This window comes from Syzygium oleosum, unplaced genomic scaffold (assembly GCF_021117445.2).
Source record: "Syzygium oleosum isolate NSW1041296 unplaced genomic scaffold, Sole_v2.1 Sole_v2.46, whole genome shotgun sequence".
In the NCBI taxonomy this organism is placed as follows: Eukaryota; Viridiplantae; Streptophyta; class Magnoliopsida; order Myrtales; family Myrtaceae; genus Syzygium; species Syzygium oleosum.
Window position 1 is genome coordinate 388,516 of NW_026607530.1, and position 18,098 is coordinate 406,613.

Consider the following 18,098-nt stretch of genomic DNA (forward strand, 5'->3'; position numbering starts at 1 on the left):
AAATAAATTTCCACATACGTTCCTACGGTCCATCGTTATCATTGAACATTCAATTTCCACGAAAAACTTGATTGGTTTTATGTCACGGTGATTGAATCAGCTGTGGTGCCTGCCTTCTTCTCTATCATTTTCATGTCCTCAATTGTCAACTAACTTAAAGAATGGTTTGCATACTTTTCCATGGAAAATTTCTGGGTCATGACAAGCTTTAATGACCGCGTGGGAGGATAAGATGTCTCGCATCTTTGACTTGAAGATGTCCCCAGCAGAAAATTAAGGGTCCTCCATCTGTACTGAACATGTGCGTGGGGACTTGGAACGTTTCGATGTTGGAGGGAAGTGGAAGCTCAAGTGGAAGTTGTTTAAATCTGCCTTAAACAACCCGAATGGGTCTGCTTCTGTTGTGGATTCTTATAACACTAACAAGATATCCGTGCATCGTAAGAGCTTAAGACTATGTTTTTAATATTATTCTAAATTATTGACAGTTAATTAATTTTGCATTCATTGATACTTCAAGTTAAATATAAGATATATTGAACGTTGATCATTATTGTTTTGATCACATTATCAAATTGAACGAAGTTGTCTTATTTTTTCTTCAATGAGTCCAAACAAATACCAGTTTATGTGATATCTCTTGGCAAAACAACACTTATACTAAAAATTAATAACATTAATTTTTTGTTATTTATCTCTCGTTTTTTTAGAAATGATACTTGGGGAACGCATATTTCCTTCACAACTTTGGTGAAATCACTAGTGGCTTATTTTTTGTCGATCTGCTTATAATCATTTTTTAAATCAATTTATAACATTCATCTTATAATTTTCATCTCTCTTTTGGAGAAGTTCTGGGTAAAGTCAACGGCGATAATTACGTGTTCCGTGGAATTGGCCGCAGTAGACTTTGAGTTTGCCGATGGTTTTTTTGGTGCAGTTGGCCCAACCGTAATAATCACTCAAAAGGGAAAGACTCCGCATGTATAAATGAAGTAGATGACCCTCGCAAGTTTGCACATGGTGAAGCAGAAGAAACAGATAAACGCACAAAACACCATTATAAACATGAAGTGTCTGTTATTGTGTATGTGGACTTGGGTGCTGTTGGTATTGATGGGAAGTGGAAGAAGCATGGGGTGCTTGGAAGAAGAGAGGAATGCACTGCTCATGATTAAGGCCGCCTTCACCCACCCGAATGGGTCTTCTCTTCCGTCGTGGCGCGATGGCAATGGTGACTGTTGCGGCTGGGAACGCGTGGAGTGCGATAACACCACTTCGCGAGTGACTGGACTATATTTGAACGAAACACGCTGGGGGGAATTTGGGGATCACTATTGGGAATTGCCTAGGCTGGTTATTGACGCGTCTTTATTCCTTCCCCTGGAGGAACTTCACGTGTTGGATTTAAGTGCTAATTTTCTCTCAGGTGAATATCTCTCTCTCTCGGTTATTTGTTCCTTTTGTCTTTTTTCAATTATGTCTCTATGTAATCGTTTACTTACCGTTTCTGAATAATTAAAAATGTCATAGGTGGGTGCTCCAAACAACAAAGTGGATTAAGTGAATTAATGACAAACACATGATTGCACAAATGATGCAATTCTTAAAGTAGTAGATTGCACATGTCATAAAATAATTAGGAGACTCATCTCCACAATCAGGATAGGTACGAAGAGCGAAAATAGAAACAGCTTAGTAGGCAATGATTTACTAAATGCTGACTTTTCTACCATCATAAAGAGTTTGACTTGTTTGCATTTTGCACCCCAACAAAGTTGACTTGGAGGGCACTTGTTTGGAAGTGGACTAAAATCTACTTAAAACTTTTATTTGTGACTTTCTCTCAAGATTCAATATAAGTAAAAAGAAAATCAAGTTCCATCAGATTATCAAAGAACTATATATAATTCTACGTATTAATATTTACATGTTTGGAAATGTTTTGAGCGTTTCCTGATAATTAAAAGTCAAATTGCGAGAGTGATAAGGTTTGCAAAAAATAAAAAATAAAAAATCAGGAAAAGTAGATTGATAGAGGGGATTAATTTAGAGCGAAGGGAAAGGATCTTAAAGGTAGTGTAGTGTTTGGATAGAGGGAAAGAAAGGGACAGGAAAAGAAAGAGTAGAAGCTATGAGGAGGAATTATGTATAGTCATGTGTCTTTTAAATCCCCCATATAAAGGGTTTTGGAGGGACTAAGGGGGACCAATACTTTCATCAAACATCATTTTTCTTTCCCACATATACCTTTGATGCATTTCAAATTGTAAATACATAATTAATTATATATAAGTACAATAAAGTGATAATGCATCTTTATTTTTCTTTTCTCTCTAGATCATTCCTTTTTCTAGTATCCAAACAATAAAATAAGGGTACATTTTCTCAGGTCTACTAGTGTTAGTTAACTACATATGATGGACATTTAAGTTACTTGTTTATTCAATTAGTTTACAAATTCATGTGACAGAAACCTTTTTTATGCTCGAATATGTCGAACCAGCTGGTTTCTGCTTATAAACCAATTCTCCTCATCATGAGCATATAGTTATTATCGATAAATTTAAGGTAGTTAGACATATGATATCTATAGAGAATTAATTAACTATCGGATATGCATGAGTCTTTTCTTAACCAGATTTAAATGGAACGCTACACTTGAGGAAATTGAAGAGGCTAGATCTATCTGAAAATTATCTACAACGAGTCCCCTCATTGTACAAGCAAACTTCAATGGAGGCCCAAAATTTTTCTTCCAACCAGCTTGAAGGTACATGTAAAATAGAAGATCGTGCCTTGATATATAAAGTTCGATTTTGAGAACCTTTTGTCAATCACAGGTGTGAATCTGGAGACTCTAGATCTTTCTAGTAACGATTTGGTGAATGATGCCCTCGCGGACATTGCGAGGATAACATCTCTTAAGGCCTTAGACATAAGTTATTGTGGACTGAATGCTTCAAAGTTATTGGAAGGTACTTCTCTGAAAATGATTTCATTTATCACCTTCTTAGGAGAAAATAAGATAAGATTGTCTTGAACATAGAAGGCATGACTGCATTATATTCGACGTCCTTTGGATCATATTTTGGCCGCACATTTTCTTCAAATAACTTAGCGCCAACAACTTGCATCTAAGTAAATGATATCATATAGTTGTTTGTCTTATGCTTGAAGTGGGAAGGATTTAGTTAAATGTCTATGGAAGCCATAAATAAACCCATGTCATGCTCAATGTCTTTATTGTGGGATCATGATGTCGGTGATCCTAAGAATTTTGGTCATTTTCAATTTAATCCCTGATCTTTAAATATTGATGTTTAGGCTCCATGCTTTTACATTTGTGAATCTTTTTTATTAGCCAATCTGAAAAATAGTGTGATAACATAATAGATGTAAGGAGTTATTGCTTAGAAGATAAAAATAGTCAAAATAACAATATACTAGAGGGGTTCAAATATTGTGCTGGAATCATAATAAAATTAAATGCAAAAGTTAATCGGGAATCAAAATCCAAAAAATCCTTACAGTTTACATATTAAACCACAGTGATGGTCAAACTTCAGGGATTGCAAGTGTTAATAAATTCAACTAGGCCATGAAAATTATATAAGAAACTGAAAATTCGTATCAGTAAACTAAGATGCATAAAATCAATCAAAGAAAACATTTCTTATAATGAATAAATTAATTAATTTGAAAAATGTTTTTTCCATTAGGATAAACAATGTATAGAATAGAATAAATAATTACAATATTAAAAACTCATTCGGCCTTAAAAAATCTCGGCATCTTTTGCACCAATGTCTATTGCTGCCTCCGCCCACTACGGCGCTCATGCCCATCATCACGCCACGAAGCTCGATCACCATTACCACCGCCAAAAGACCCTGCACGACCTTTGGTGTGAACTACGACGACCTAAGATCTAAAGTGTGTCCTCAATTTTGAGGCCGTGATGCTCAAAATTGAGGTCACGCGTCTCAAATCTAAGGCCCGGAGGGTGGAATGGACAAGCAGCGAGGTGGCAGTGATGGACAGCAAACTGGGATGACAATGTGGATGGTGGTGGAGGGCGGCGAGTTGCGGTGGTGAGTTGTGAGTCCAAATGATGTATGGGGAGCCTCCACTGCTGACTTGGCAGGCATGTCTGCCAAAAGATCACAGTGATCTCGCGCTGCACTAAATGGAGGATCCCATTGCATTGTTTTTGAAAAGTACATAATTAAACTAGTAAAAAAAAATTCAGAAACTATAACGAAAATGGAGCCAAGGTTTAGAGGTTGGCCATGCAATTAACCCATAAATTTTAGGAATAATATCAACTTTAGAGTTCATTTCCGATCCAAATCAAAATTTGTCAAACTCCAGAAGTAATTAATTTAATGTGAAGAATAGTAGAAATGAAGCATCGTGGTGATGCGACTCCACTCCAAAGCTCCGTCTTACCAATTTTTCTGTTTGTATTTTTGGGTATTAGATTGCATGCTCTTTCTATCCTCCATTCTCAGCACAAACCATGAACTTGAGTGTTTTAATCATACAAAGTACAATTTAGTGACGATACTCATAGTTGCAGTGTCCATTTGAACAGGCTTGTGCGGATTGAAGAACCTTGAAGAGTTGGATATCAGTAGTAATGAATTTTGGGATCCTCTTCCTTCATGCTTCAGCAATATGACCTCACTCCATGCGCTTGATGTTCATTTTAACAATTTGGTGAATGATGCCCTTGTGGACATTGCGAGGATAACATCTCTTAAGGCCTTAGACATCAGTGATTGTGGACTGAATGCTTCGAAGTTGTTGGAAGGTACTTCTCTGAAAATGCTTTCATTTATCACCTTCTTAAGAGAAAATAAGATAAGATTACCTTGAACATAGAAGGCATGACTGCATTATATTCGACGTACTCTGGATCTTATTTTGGCCACACATTTTCTTCAAATAACTTAGCGCGAACGACTTGCATCTAAGTAAATGATATCATATAGTTGTTTGCCTCATGCTTGAAGTGAGAAGGATTTAGTTAAATGTCTATGGAAGCCATAAATAAACCTATGTCATGCTCAATGTCTTTATTGTGGGATCATGATGTCGGTGATCCTAAAAAATTTGGTCATTTTCAATTTAATCCCTGATCTTTAAATATTGAAGTTTAGGCTCCATGATTTTACTTTTGTGAAACTTTTTTACTGGCCAATATGAAGAATAGTTCGATAACATAATAGATGCAAGGAGTAATTGCTTAGAAGATAACAATAGTCAAAATAACAATATACCAGAGGGGTTCAAATATTGTGCTGGAATCATAATAAAATTAAATGCAAAAGTTAATCGAGAGTCAAAATCGAAAAGATCCTTACAGTTTACATATTAAACCACAATGGCTGTCAAACTTCAGGGATTGCAAATGTTAATAAATTCAACTAGGCCATGAAAATTATATAAGAAAATGAAAATTCTTATCAATAAACTAAGATACATAAAATCAATCAAAGAAAGCATTTCTAATAATGGATAAATTAATTAATTTGAAAACTGTTTTTTTCCATTAGGATAAACAATGTATAGAATAGAATAAATAATTACAATATTAAAAACTCATTCGGCCTTAAAAAACCTCGGCATCTTTTGCACCAATGTCTATTGTTGCCTCCGCCCACTACGGCGCTCATGCCCATCATCACACCACGAAGCTCGGTCACCATTACCACCGCTAGAAGACCCTGCACGACCTTTGGTGTGAACTACGACGACCTAAGATCTAAAGTGTGTCCTCAGTTTTGAGGCCGTGATGCTCAGAACTAAGGCCTGGAGGGTGGAATGGACAAGCACCGAGGTGGCAGTGATGGACAGAAAACCAGGCGATAATGTGGATGGTGGTGGAGGGTGGCGGGTTGCGGTGGTGAGTTGTGAGTCCAAATGATGTTTGAGGGGCCTCCACTGCTGACTTGGCAGGCATGTCAGCCAAAAGATCACAATGATCTCGCGCTGCACTAAATGGAGGATCCCATTGCATTGTTTTTGAAAAGTACATAATTAAATTGGAAAAAAAATTCAGAAACTATAACGAAAATGGAGCAAAGGTTTAGAAGTTACCCATGCAATTAACCCACAAATTTTAGGAATAATATCAACTTTAGAGTTCATTTCCAATCCAATTCAAAATTTGTCAAACTCTGGAAGTAATTAATTTAATGTGAAGAATAGTGGAAATGAAGCATCGTGGTGATGCGACTCCACTCCAAAGCTCCATCTTACCAATTTTTTTGTTTGTATTTTTGGATATTAGATTGCACGCTCTTACTATCCTCCATTCTCAATACAAACCATGATCTTCAGTGTTTTAATCATACAAAGTACAATTTAGTGATGATACTCATAGTTGCAGTGCCCCCTTCAACAGGTTTATGCGGATTGAGAAACCTTGAAGAGTTGGAAATTAGTCGCAATGGATTTTGGGGTCCTCTTCCTTCATGCTTCAGCAATATGACCTCACTCCGTGCGCTTGATGTTAGTTATAACAATTTTAGCGGGGCCATTCCTTCGTCTCTCCTCTCCAATCTCAAGTCACTTGAATATATTGACTTTTCTGGAAATGCTTTTGAAGGCTCACTTTTGCTTGCTTCCTTGGCTAACAATTCTAACCTTGAGCATTTCCACCTCATCGACAACCATAATCGTCTGGTAGTAAATACAGAAGAGCACACCTGGTTTCCTTCATTTCAACTGAAGGTGTTTCGTTTATCAAATTGTGTGCTCAACAAAGACGCAAGTGGCGTAATTCCCAGCTTTCTGAAAAAACAATATAACTTGAGCGTTGTTCAACTCAGCCACAATGGAATGACAGGAAATTTCCCAAGTTGGCTATTGGACAACAATGTAAATCTAGAACAGTTCGTACTCAGAGGCAACAATTTGTTAGGTTCATTTTATCTGCCTTTCAATTTGAATCTTGTTAGCTTATGGATTTTCGATGTGTCTGCTAATTTTATGGAAGGAGAGCTTCCATCTCATATTGGTTCTATCCTCCCGAACATTGGCTATTTGAATCTGTCAAGCAACAATTTGAAAGGTGGAATCCCTTCCTCAATGGGCAATATGCACTCGTTGTCCACATTGGACTTGTCGAATAATGGCTTCACGGGAGAAATACCAGAGACATTGGCTAAAAATTGTTCGCAACTTTTGGTATTAAAACTGTCAAGCAACAATTTGCAAGGCCAAATGCTACCGAGGTATTCTAACTTGACAGGCTTGGAATTTTTGTATTTGGACGGCAATCGTTTTACAGGGGACATATCGCCTGGTATATTAAATATCCCCTTCTTGCAAGTTTTAGATGTAAGTAATAATTCCCTATCTGGAACACTTCCCAATTGGATCGGAGATATTCAACACTTGAGAGCACTTATACTGTCAAGTAATTTACTAGGAGGTCCTTTACCGTTGAGCTTATGCAACTTACAGTATCTCGATATTTTAGACCTTTCAAGTAACAATCTTGGGCCGAATATACCCCCTTGTGTCAATGTTACAATTATGAGTTTCTTGCATTTAGCAAATGACACTCTTGCTGGGCCTTTTCCTGAGTTTCTTTTAAGAGCTTCATCGATTGTCACGTTGGATCTGAGAGATAATGTATTGTCAGGTGAGGTCCCCAGCTGGATCGGTTCACTTCGAAACTTGAAGTTTCTTCTACTACGAGGAAACAATTTTGAAGGTTCAATCCCTCTGGATCTATGTCTGTTGAAAAATATGAGCATATTGGATCTTTCCAATAATAATCTTTCTGGAACAATTCCTTCTTGTTTGAAAGATTTGACATTTGAAAACGCTGGGGTATCTACGAAGGCATTTGCTACCTCGTTCCTTTATTTTGGTTACGGGGACTCATACTATATGGGCAGATTCGGTTTATATTATTCGTATGATGACATATATGTTTATACAGATAGATTCGAAGAAGTACACTTCATGACAAAGAGTAGGTTGGAATCTTATAAGGGCAACATTCTAAAACTCATGTCGGGAATGGATCTCTCGCAGAACAATTTGACTGGCTTTATTCCTCCAAAGGTTGGCTACTTAAGTGAACTTCGAGCATTGAACTTGTCACACAATCATTTGAAGGGAACGGTCCCGGAAACATTTTCCAAGTTAAAGAACATAGAGAGTTTGGACCTGTCCTTCAATAACTTAACCGGTCTCATCCCTCCACAACTAATAGAGCTTTACACGCTATCAGATTTTAGTGTGGCTCACAACAACTTGTCAGGCAGGATACCAGATCGAAAAAATCAATTTGGAACTTTTGGTGAAGTAAGTTATGAAGGTAACCCTCTTCTTTGTGGAGCACCATTAACCAGCTGTGATGACTCCGATCAGGAACAGGGGACACAACCACCTTTTAATCATACCAGGGAGGATGACTCCTATAGAGAAGCCTTCTTGTGGAGTTTTGCAGGATCATATGTGGTGGCGTTCCTTGCGGTAGTTCTTTTTCTCTACCTAAACTCGTACTATCAGTGCGTGCTGTTCGAGCTTGTTCATAAGCTTATCCCATCGTTTCCCAATTAGAGATTGCTCTTCTAATTATTTTGTGATTGAAAAATATGATGAAACAATGGAGAACCTTTATTTAATAGGATTGTAAGCATTTGAGTCTTTATTATGGATTGGGAACGCTTGGCTCCTAGAGAGTTCATATTGTATTCCTTGTCCTGCTAATTTGAATACTAGGAGAATTGATTTGGTTGTCAATTGAGAGAGGATAGTTTACTTCACAACCAAAATGAATCCAACATTAACAAATTCCTGTAAATGTTACCCAAGATGTGAATTATTTGATGGCTGGGACCAGCAACATCAAACCAACCGGGTTTTAGTGTCTCAAGACAAGACCCTACTAACATAAAGGATTGGGCGCCGGGAATTGCTCCTATTTGACGATTAAGGCATGCGTTGCAGTACCACTGCTCTGCAGCCTGAGCCCACCTTTATGTTCACTGTTTGATGAAGAATTATCTCAAGTGAACTAAGCATTATCCAACACTTAATGCAAAATTGCTTGGAGGATAAGTTCGACTCTACTGGCAGAAATTTAAGAGCGACTTTCTTCTTCATATATATCAGGATCAATGATTGCGCCGACGTTTCTTTTCCCATCACCTTGATGTCGTGTTCAACCTAAACCAACATAGAATATTTGTCAAGGGTCAACCGAGTCACAGCTTTTATCCAGAAGAAATCGGGGTCGAGCTAAATTAATAGCCATCTTAAAAAAACAGAGAACATAATGCTGAACTACATATATAACGGATACCGAATCAGGCAATGACGCAACGCAACAGTTCAACAGAAAAACATGAAGTGTTCTTTGCTAATGCTGTGCATGTGGAGTTAAGTGGTGTTGAGATTGGTTATTGCAAAATAAGGTGAATCTCGTCGAGTTAAAACTCACTGGCAACAACTTGCCGGGTGTTTTTAATTGGCCATCTTGGTCAAATCTTGTGAATATGTGTTGGTTCAATGCATTTGCCAATAGGATCGAAGGAGCACTTCCATCTTAGATTGATTCCATCCTTTCGAATTTGCAATACCTAAACCTGTCAAGGAATTCGATAGGAGTTAGAATCTATTCATCTGTAGGCGAGATGAAATTGCTGTTGACGTTAGATCTGTCAAATAACAGCTTCCCGAGGGAGATGCCAGAGCCACTGGCCATAGTTTGTGTCACGCTATCTATACTAAAACTGTCAGGCGAGAAGTCGCGTGGACGAATGCTACCAATAACTACTAACTTTACAAGGTTGAAATATTTGTATCTGGATGACAATCAATTCACTGGGATATATCACTTGGCATTTGGTATGGCTCAGACTCAAGGATTTTGGATTTAAGCGATAACTTCTTGTCCAGACCAATACCAAACTAGACTGGAGATATTCAACTTTTGGAATTTCTAACGTTGTTGGAAACTTATGGGTGGTCTTTTATTATTGAGCTTTTGCAAATTGAATCCTCTCGTTTTTTATTCCTTTGGACTAACAAATTTCAGTCCAAATATACCCCACCATGCCAATGTTACATTTATGAGGTTCTTGCATCTACAAAGAGTTGAGCTCCCTAGGTTTTTTCCTTAGTTTCTTCCTAGAGCTTCGTCCATCGTCTCTACAAAAAATGCATTGACAGGTGAGATGCTCAACTGGATCTGTTTCTTCTGCTGAAAGGAAACCACTTTTAAGGTTCAATTCCTATAGCTCTTTGTCAGTTGACCAAGATGAGCATACTGGATCTCTCTTATATAGGCCTTTCTAGAGAAGTTCCTTCTTGTTTTTAAGATTTTCAATTTGGAAATGGTGGGGTATCTAATAGCACATTCGATACTTTGAGTGAAAACGCTGAGTATGGCAGCGCTACTAGTACGAGGGAAAACTTGGCTTATAATTTTTCCATGATGGTAGCTGTACAGATGCTTTTTCGGATGAAGTAGGAGAAAGCGACCTTCATGTCAAAGAGTAGGCTGAAATATTAAAAGTGCAACTTTCTTGAATATCTGCCTGGAATGGATCTCTTGCACAATAATTTGATGGGCTTTATTCCTCTAAAATCGATTATTTGAACGAAATATATATCTTAAATCTGTCGCATAATCATTTGACGAGATCAATTCTAGAAAAATTCTCCAATTGAAGGAATATAGAGAGCTTGGACCTTTCTTTCAACAAATTAACTGATCTGATTCCTCCGCAAGTGAGAGAGCTATGCGCACTTTCACTTTTTAGCTTTGCTCACAACAACTTGTTAGGCAAGACAACAGACAGAAAAAATCAATTCAACTTTCTATCAAGCAATTTATGAAAGTAACCCTCTTCTCTGTGGACCACCGTTAATAAGTTATAAAAGCTCAAATGACAGTCCGTGGGTGGACTCTGTCAACTGTTGACATAGGCAAAGATGATGAGTCCTGAAAAGAAGCCTTCTCATGGAGTTTCGCCGGATCATACGTGGTGGCATTTGGTGGGGTCGTTATTTTTCTCTACTTCAACTCCTATCTCAACGTGTTAAATTTTGTTTGTAAGGATATCCGATTGTTTCCTTAGCAGAGCTCGTGCTTGCAAGCATTTGAACATCTCGAGTCTCCACTATGCATGTTGAACCCTTGGATCTGTCATGTTGTCTGTCTTTTCCTTTAAATTTGGATGTGAAGTATCACCGGATTTTCTTTTGGTTGTGAACTGAAGGAAAGATCACTGTGGTCACAGATACAATAACCATGAAGAATAATAATTCATAGCTATGGCTGTGACTTGTCATCACAGATTGACGAGTGCTTCTCTGATTTTCCTTGAGAATCTCTAAGGTACGCTAGTATATCTAACCGCCTTCTTTTTCATGACTCTTTACACTACCATTGAAGTGGCCGATTTTTCCGAAGCCAGATCGGCCGTCAACTGACTTTGCCAATACTTATCTGATTCTTCTTCGAGAGTAAGCAGCATTACTGCCAGAATGAAGCTTCGCTGAAGGTGGATATTACATCGTCTGAGAGTCTTTTTTTCCTTCCTAACAACGCCTCCTTCTCGGACTTCCAAATTCTTCATATCTCGCGCTTCTTTCAACAAACTTTTTTAATGGCAGAACTTTGATGGATGCAGAGATTGCAAATGGGCTAAAGCAAGTTCCACGTCTGCAATTTCTATTTGCATACATCTGTTGCTTCTTCCCGAAACCTATTAGGTAGACTCTTAGCAGTTCTATATGTTGTATCGGGTCATAATTTATCTTCTTAAAATTCACCACACAAAGAATTCACCATCCTCCTGCGCTAGCTTTTTTCTGTCGTACAGAGGACGATATAGCGCTTAAAAAACTTTTCTCATGGTGGTGGTGGTAGCATTCTTTAGCCAAAAAAAAAAACGTAATAGTGGTCTAACCAAAATTATAGAGCAACTACTCACAAACAGCTCAGAATAAGATGAAAGCAAAAATAGTTATCACCCGAATATGATCACATTGTAAATCAAATCATCCATGGAAAATGAGAAAAATATAACAAATACAATGAGCATTCCACTTCTTTATAAATGGAGGCATCTCCTCTGTCATGGAACGCCATCTCTCCTTGAGGCTTTTTGATTTGGGGTGTACACACACTAACAACATAATAACATGAAACTCCATCAAACCGTTTGCACTCGGTTCAATCGAAATGAATCGAGTTTTGACTAATTTTTGTACTGTTACACAGTTCTGTAGCACCCAATTCTCTCACCACTGTAAGAGCAACAGAGTAGCGCCATAATGAGCCAAGGCACCCATGATCACAAAAACGTGAAATATCTTATGGCTGTGACCAGCAAGGTCGAACGAACCCGGTTTTAGTCTCTCAAGAATCCTGCTGACATAAAACAAAGTACCTGTAATGTAAGACAGTGCCATGGCCAACTCATAAGCAAGCGTGATCGGGCGTTGGAGATTGCTCCAATTCACAATACAGGCATGAATCGCAGGAACGATGCCCAAAAACCCCATGGAGAGCATCGCCCGAAATGCTTGGAATTTCCGAGAAGAAAGAGAAGGGGCAAGCAGTGTCATGACAGTGAACATCCCCATTGCTGTTATTCCGCTAAGGTAGATCAGTTGCCAATGGGCTCGCACTGGAAAATATAGTAGATTGGGGGGCAGAATGAGGTGATGATCATGACCGTGATGCCGACGTAGTCCATCCGCAGCAGCTGGATGTTCAAGCAGTGTGAGTGGCATGAGAAAAGGTGGCAAATGCTGCTTGAGAGGAGGCAGAACATGGATCCGCCTAAGACGACAAAGAACGGCCACTGTGTTGCGGCTGGTTAGAGTGAAGCAATCTTCAAATCTTCTTCTGTTATCTGATTCAAGTTCACCAAAGAATTTGTACCCTGAAAACTATATTGTGTTAGATACATCTGTAGACTTCTAAAGAGATTATTCTTTTCGTAAGTCGAATGAAACATCGTTGGCGCGCCACTCACCAAAAGCAATTCCTTTGAGTAAGAGATATTATTTCCTGCACTAGTAGAGTTTGACCTGCACAAGTGGGTTTGCATATCAAGTCATTACATAATCTATGGTATACTAGTCGGAGTCCAATCTTTAGATCATAATATATAGAAAATGGTTCGATCCTGTCTGCCGAAGGGAGAGAATAGGCCAAAACGGTGAAAGTGAATGGGCAGAGCACTAACTGAATAACTATCAAGCCTGCTTAAGCTGATACTTTCAAATTCAATTTGACAACCAGTGTACTACTCTTCACTATAAAAGCTATTTACCATTATGATTTCGTTCAGAAAATCTTATCAGCAATCAACATTCAGAGCATTCTGCAATAGTTTATTGCAAGGTCCACCGTGTGTGAACTTTTTCTAGACACACACAGTGCTACTTGCGTGGAAAATGATTATCCATTGATGGTTTGACTGAATGCATGTTGTATTACCAAGAACAGAGAGAGATTTTCCGATGGGTTCGATCTTTTATTTCTTTCTGAAAAGAACAGAAATTTCTATTAATACTTTGATCCATCATGATAAGTAATCGCTGATGACCCTTGTTATCCATCTTAATTTTGCACTTGCTATTTGAGCAAGACTATCTTGACTGTCAGGCTACTACTCTTGAAATTTAAGCAGCAATGAAAATGACGAGCACGACCCTTGCATATTCCTATGAAACAAAATTTCTGAGTTTAAATTTTATTTTATGTGCCTGCCCTTAATGTCACAAACACGAGTTATTCCTCTGTGGCACCTGCGATTTCGATACAGCACCACAAGAAAATGAAGGTCTTAAATGGCAATTTTGGTTGCCGGTTGCCGGTTGCAAGAAGGGTTGGCTAATGAAAATGGCCGATTGCTCGGTATGGTAACAAGCCATGAATACCACAATACTACATTGACTTGTACGTACTAAAAGCGCCGTTCTGCTAATAAGCAGGTAGAAAAATCTAAGCATTGTGACTTGAAATTCGACGATTTTAAGCTGGTTATGGAGGATTTGATCAAAACAGGGTAATTCAAACATCTTCACCAAATGAGCAATTTAGCAAGCTCTCTAGTGAGTTATAACTTGCACCTACGAGCCTCATCTTAGATTACACTTCAGACGGTAAAAACGAGCTATGATAGTCAACACAGAACGAGCTACTACTGACAAATTCCTCACTAGAAATTATGGGTTCCATCCGATATCATCGAGTTGGGACGAGTTGCTAAATGCAAACATCGATAGATCAGAACTCACTAAAATGTGCATGCTAGTATAGGACTGAATGATACAAAACACACCTTGGGAATAGGCCGAGAAGATCAGCAACCTGAGGCACGTCCACAAAATTGGCCACCGTCAATCCCAGAAACACCAGAAACCCAATCAAATACCTGCTCCCCCATCACACAGAGGACGCAAAAGAGATCACCACAAATCACAAAGAAAAAAAAACGAGATAAAAAAGAACCGAAGAAGAAAATATGAGCAAAGATGGCCTCGCATGAAAAAAAACAAATCGAACTAAAAACACATCATCAGTCATCCTCACGTCCAAACGTTGGGCGTCTCGTTGTGCCAGCGGAACAAGCTGAGGGCGGCCTCGAGGAGGGGCCGGTTGGCGCAGTAGTGGCGGAGGATGAACTCATTGTCCTTTGTGTACTCCAGCAGCTCCCGGAACGACACCAGAGCGTACCGTGATGCCGACGTAGTCCATCCGCAGCAGCAGGTGGACGTTCGAGCAGTGGGAGCGGCATGAGAAGTAGAATCGTCGGTGAAAATGGATGGCCCATTGTCTCCCCCATATTGCCATCACTCCTTTTCCCCTTCTCCATCTCCTCCTCCTCCTCTTTCGCTGGTGGTCTCGCTGTGGCTTTGTCCTTTCTATGGAGAACTCAAGAGGAGGCCTTGGTTTTATTGATAGGCCGAACGGAGAAGACGATGACGAAATCGTTAAGGCCTTTATTTTCTAAGTTCAAGATTTAGTATTTTTTTATTTTGCGAAAAAGGTTTTTATTAGCGAGTTATATTGGGTATTTGTTAAGAAATCAAATAACAGAAATTTAAAAATTTTCAACGCTATGCATGTTATGTGGTGACGATATTTTGAAAATCGAAATGTCTTTCTCTAGAATTGACAAAAAAAAAAATCGAGGTTCTTAACTTTAACTATCAAGACAAAACTCTATCAATTTACTTATATATTTCACGATAATGTTAGTCAATACTAAAAATTTTATAATAGGACAGATACGCTAACTAATGATACACGATTTAGATTTGAACCGGTACCTTAATCAAAATCACGAGATAACTGGCCCTTTATCCAAACTACATAAAATAAATAGACAAAATCTATCAAATCTTTAGATAATAATTTTGTAGAAAATGGTTCAATCCTGTCCGCCGAAGAGAGAGAGTGAACGTGCAGAGCACTCTTCACTACGAAAGCCTTCGATCATATTCGTGAATGTCTCTTTTGAGCCTTTCTTCGATCGTCTCTCCTCTGTCCGAAATCTGTGCGATCCGACCTCCTCCTCTCTTGGAGCCGAGAAAGCCAGAGCAAGCGCATTTTACAGGAGGGCAAAGCCTCCCCCCCCCGGCCCTCAGATCGTTCAACGCCGCTCCGGAGAGCCACAGTCACCATCTCTCTGTGCAGAACTGCTCCGGCTCACTTCTCTGTGCTTGGAATTTATGGCAATGAACGGACTATAATCCGAAGACAGGTGCCAGATTTAGCTTCACTGAAGAAGGCGAAGGCGACGCTGAACAATGCACCTGGGTGACGGATTCCGAGGCCCTGCCGAATGGTGTTCGAGGCGGTCACTTCGATTTTGCCGCGTAATACTGAGGTTACTGATTCTGCTCAGAAAGTGTTCGACGAATTGTCCGAGAGAGGGGAAACGAGAGCAACAGCTCGCTAACTTCGATTACTTGTTACGTCAACAGTAAGCAATACTCTCCTCAGTTCGACTCTATTGAATAACCTCAGCAGAAGGGTCATTGTCGCGGTTCCTCGCCAAAATTTTCTTCTCAAGCGGATAAGGTTCTCCCGCGAGATTCTGCTTCGCTGAACTCTTCAAATTGCTGGAGACGTGCTCTTGCACAGACCAGAGAGGTGTTTTAGGCATACAGGGTATTTGAAATTCCAACTGGAGTTACTGAGACTCCATAATGTTGACAGGCTGGTTCTTGTGTATCAAAACCAGGGCAATTGAGTTTGGATATCAGGACATCTGGTGACTCCATATTGGTCTTGTTTCACAGATACGAAAGTCTCCTCCATCGGAAGACATTTTTCCTTAGGGGGTTGAGCCTCTTACTCTTTCTCCTTCTCCGATCTTTATGCCTCTCAACATCTGGTAGTGGAAGAACCCAGTCCAGGAAGGTCATTGCATGAACAGATAGTTTTGTGCATAATGAGTCTTCACATAATAAATCTCACATCTCGTCAGTTAAATACGCAAAGTTTCCCAAGATAAACGTCGACGGGTCCTTCGAAGCTGGTGGTTTGGAAGGATCGGTCGCGGGAAGCCGATTCAAGCCCAAGCTTTGATGTACTTCAGATATATCTGACGAGAAGAGGACACGTACTTGGAGTCAGACAACTTTGCTCTGGCCGACGCTCCGCCGGAAGACGATCACGTGCCGTGGGAGGAGGAAGCCCTACTTGTCTTGGGCCCATTGTGGAAGAATGGCGAATCAAGTAGCTGATTGGGTAGCCAAAAAGCCCAACGTTTGAATACCCTTTCTAGTTAGCCCAACCCCCCAGTCCCCATGGGACTTCTTGTGTTTTGATGTCCCTTCTTTGGGCTTTGTCTAGAAGCACTAGTGATAAATAAAAGTGGTATTTCTGACCCAAAAAAAATACACAAAGTTTCCAATTCTATACCCTCAGACCGCCTCAAAAGAAATTTAAGCAAAAAAAAAGAAAAAGGGACAAATAAATTGTATGACTGGACAAACAATTGGTAACGTAAATTATGTTTCTTAATCTTCAGAAAATGAGTTAACCTAATAATAATAACAAACACACGATCACGGATATTATTTGGACTTAGCCTTTAGTAGGTTTGACCACATCTTAAAGGAGGATGGCCGAAATGAGATAACGAGGCTAACAGTGACATTAGTAATAAAGATGAAAGAGGTCGAGTTACGAAGCTTATTATTGATTTTTTTTTCAAGAAAAATCAATGATTTGTGATCACATTTCTAAAATCAGTTATTTGTATTGATTAGAAAAACTAGTTAACGGAACATATTTTCATCATCAACAATAATCTTTGCCTATACGTTTTAGTAATGATAAAATTACTTCTCATTAATCTTTTTTTGCAAGCGAATGAAATGAGTATTTTTAGAAATATTTTAAATTGTTAATTTTCCGTAAAACAAACACATCTAGAAGTCAAAGGATTTTATCTTCTTCTTGTTTTTTTTATCATTTCTTCTCCTTTCACTGAGGGTTTTTCCTTTCATCACTCCCTCTCCAAAATATCTTATCTTTTTTCTCTCTCTAACTAAATTGCTTATGTATCAGCGCCTCGTCATCAGCTTCGGCGTTCCATTTTGTGGCCATGCGTACGGGCGACGAAAAGCCGCTAACAATTGTCTGCAGTGGCTCCTATTCATTGATAGGACCTCACTCGGCTCATTATGGGCTTTTGGTAGAGGGACAACTTTTACAAATAGGCCCGGCCCATTCACCATCAAAGAAACAAAAAGAAACTAAAAAATCCACCTATCCAGCACTAAGGATGGTAAAGATGAAAAATAAAAAATAATAAAAGTTAATAAAATTTAGGAGCCATCAAAAGAGATTGAAAGCCTGATCGGCCCAACCAAACCTGCATTTCTCAGGCACGAGGTAGATAGGGTCGATCCTGGGGGCATATGTTTCTAATTTTGTTTTCAGGCTTGTTTGGGCTACTAGCCTAGGGGACTCTTGATGCCATTAGCAAAAATAAGTGAAGTGGCAATTATAGTTGAATGAAGTGAAACATAAAGGAGATACAAAGATACGCAGATGAGAAGGGAGGCCAATCAAAGTCGATAAAAGCATG

The 18,098-nt window shown here is 39.1% G+C and overlaps 1 protein-coding gene and 1 pseudogene across 2 annotated transcripts; one reads left to right on the forward strand and one right to left on the reverse strand.

Annotated features, from left to right (window-relative positions):
• The first annotated feature begins 857 nt into the window (after positions 1 to 857).
• LOC115666771 (receptor-like protein 13) lies at positions 858 to 8,901 on the forward strand. Of its 2 annotated transcripts, XM_056306590.1 has the most exons (3): positions 858 to 1,429; positions 2,642 to 2,773; positions 6,413 to 8,897. In XM_056306590.1, exons 1-3 carry the CDS (start codon positions 1,000 to 1,002, stop codon positions 8,584 to 8,586), a joined length of 2,736 nt encoding a protein of 911 aa, XP_056162565.1. In that variant the 5' UTR covers positions 858 to 999; the 3' UTR covers positions 8,587 to 8,897. The 2 variants fall into 2 exon arrangements, with proteins under 2 accessions (XP_056162565.1, XP_056162563.1); XM_056306588.1 differs by lacking the exons at positions 858 to 1,429; positions 2,642 to 2,773 and adding an exon at positions 4,605 to 4,816 and having other exon boundaries at positions 6,413 to 8,901.
• Positions 8,902 to 12,002: 3,101 nt separating this feature from the next.
• LOC130136564 (heptahelical transmembrane protein 1-like) lies at positions 12,003 to 16,425 on the reverse strand (annotated as a pseudogene).
• Between the last annotated feature and the right edge of the window lie 1,673 nt (positions 16,426 to 18,098).

What these genes read in the sequence shown, in the direction of transcription:
- LOC115666771 (XM_056306590.1), top strand. Translation starts at nt 1,000, where the DNA reads ATGACCCTCGCAAGTTTGCACATGGTGAAGCAGAAGAAACAGATAAAC. An exon ending in AAGTGCTAATTTTCTCTCAG is followed by an intron (nt 1,430 to 2,641) that starts GTGAATATCTCT and finishes TTTCTTAACCAG; the next exon opens with ATTTAAATGGAACGCTACAC. An exon ending in TTCTTCCAACCAGCTTGAAG is followed by an intron (nt 2,774 to 6,412) that starts GTACATGTAAAA and finishes CCCCTTCAACAG; the next exon opens with GTTTATGCGGATTGAGAAAC.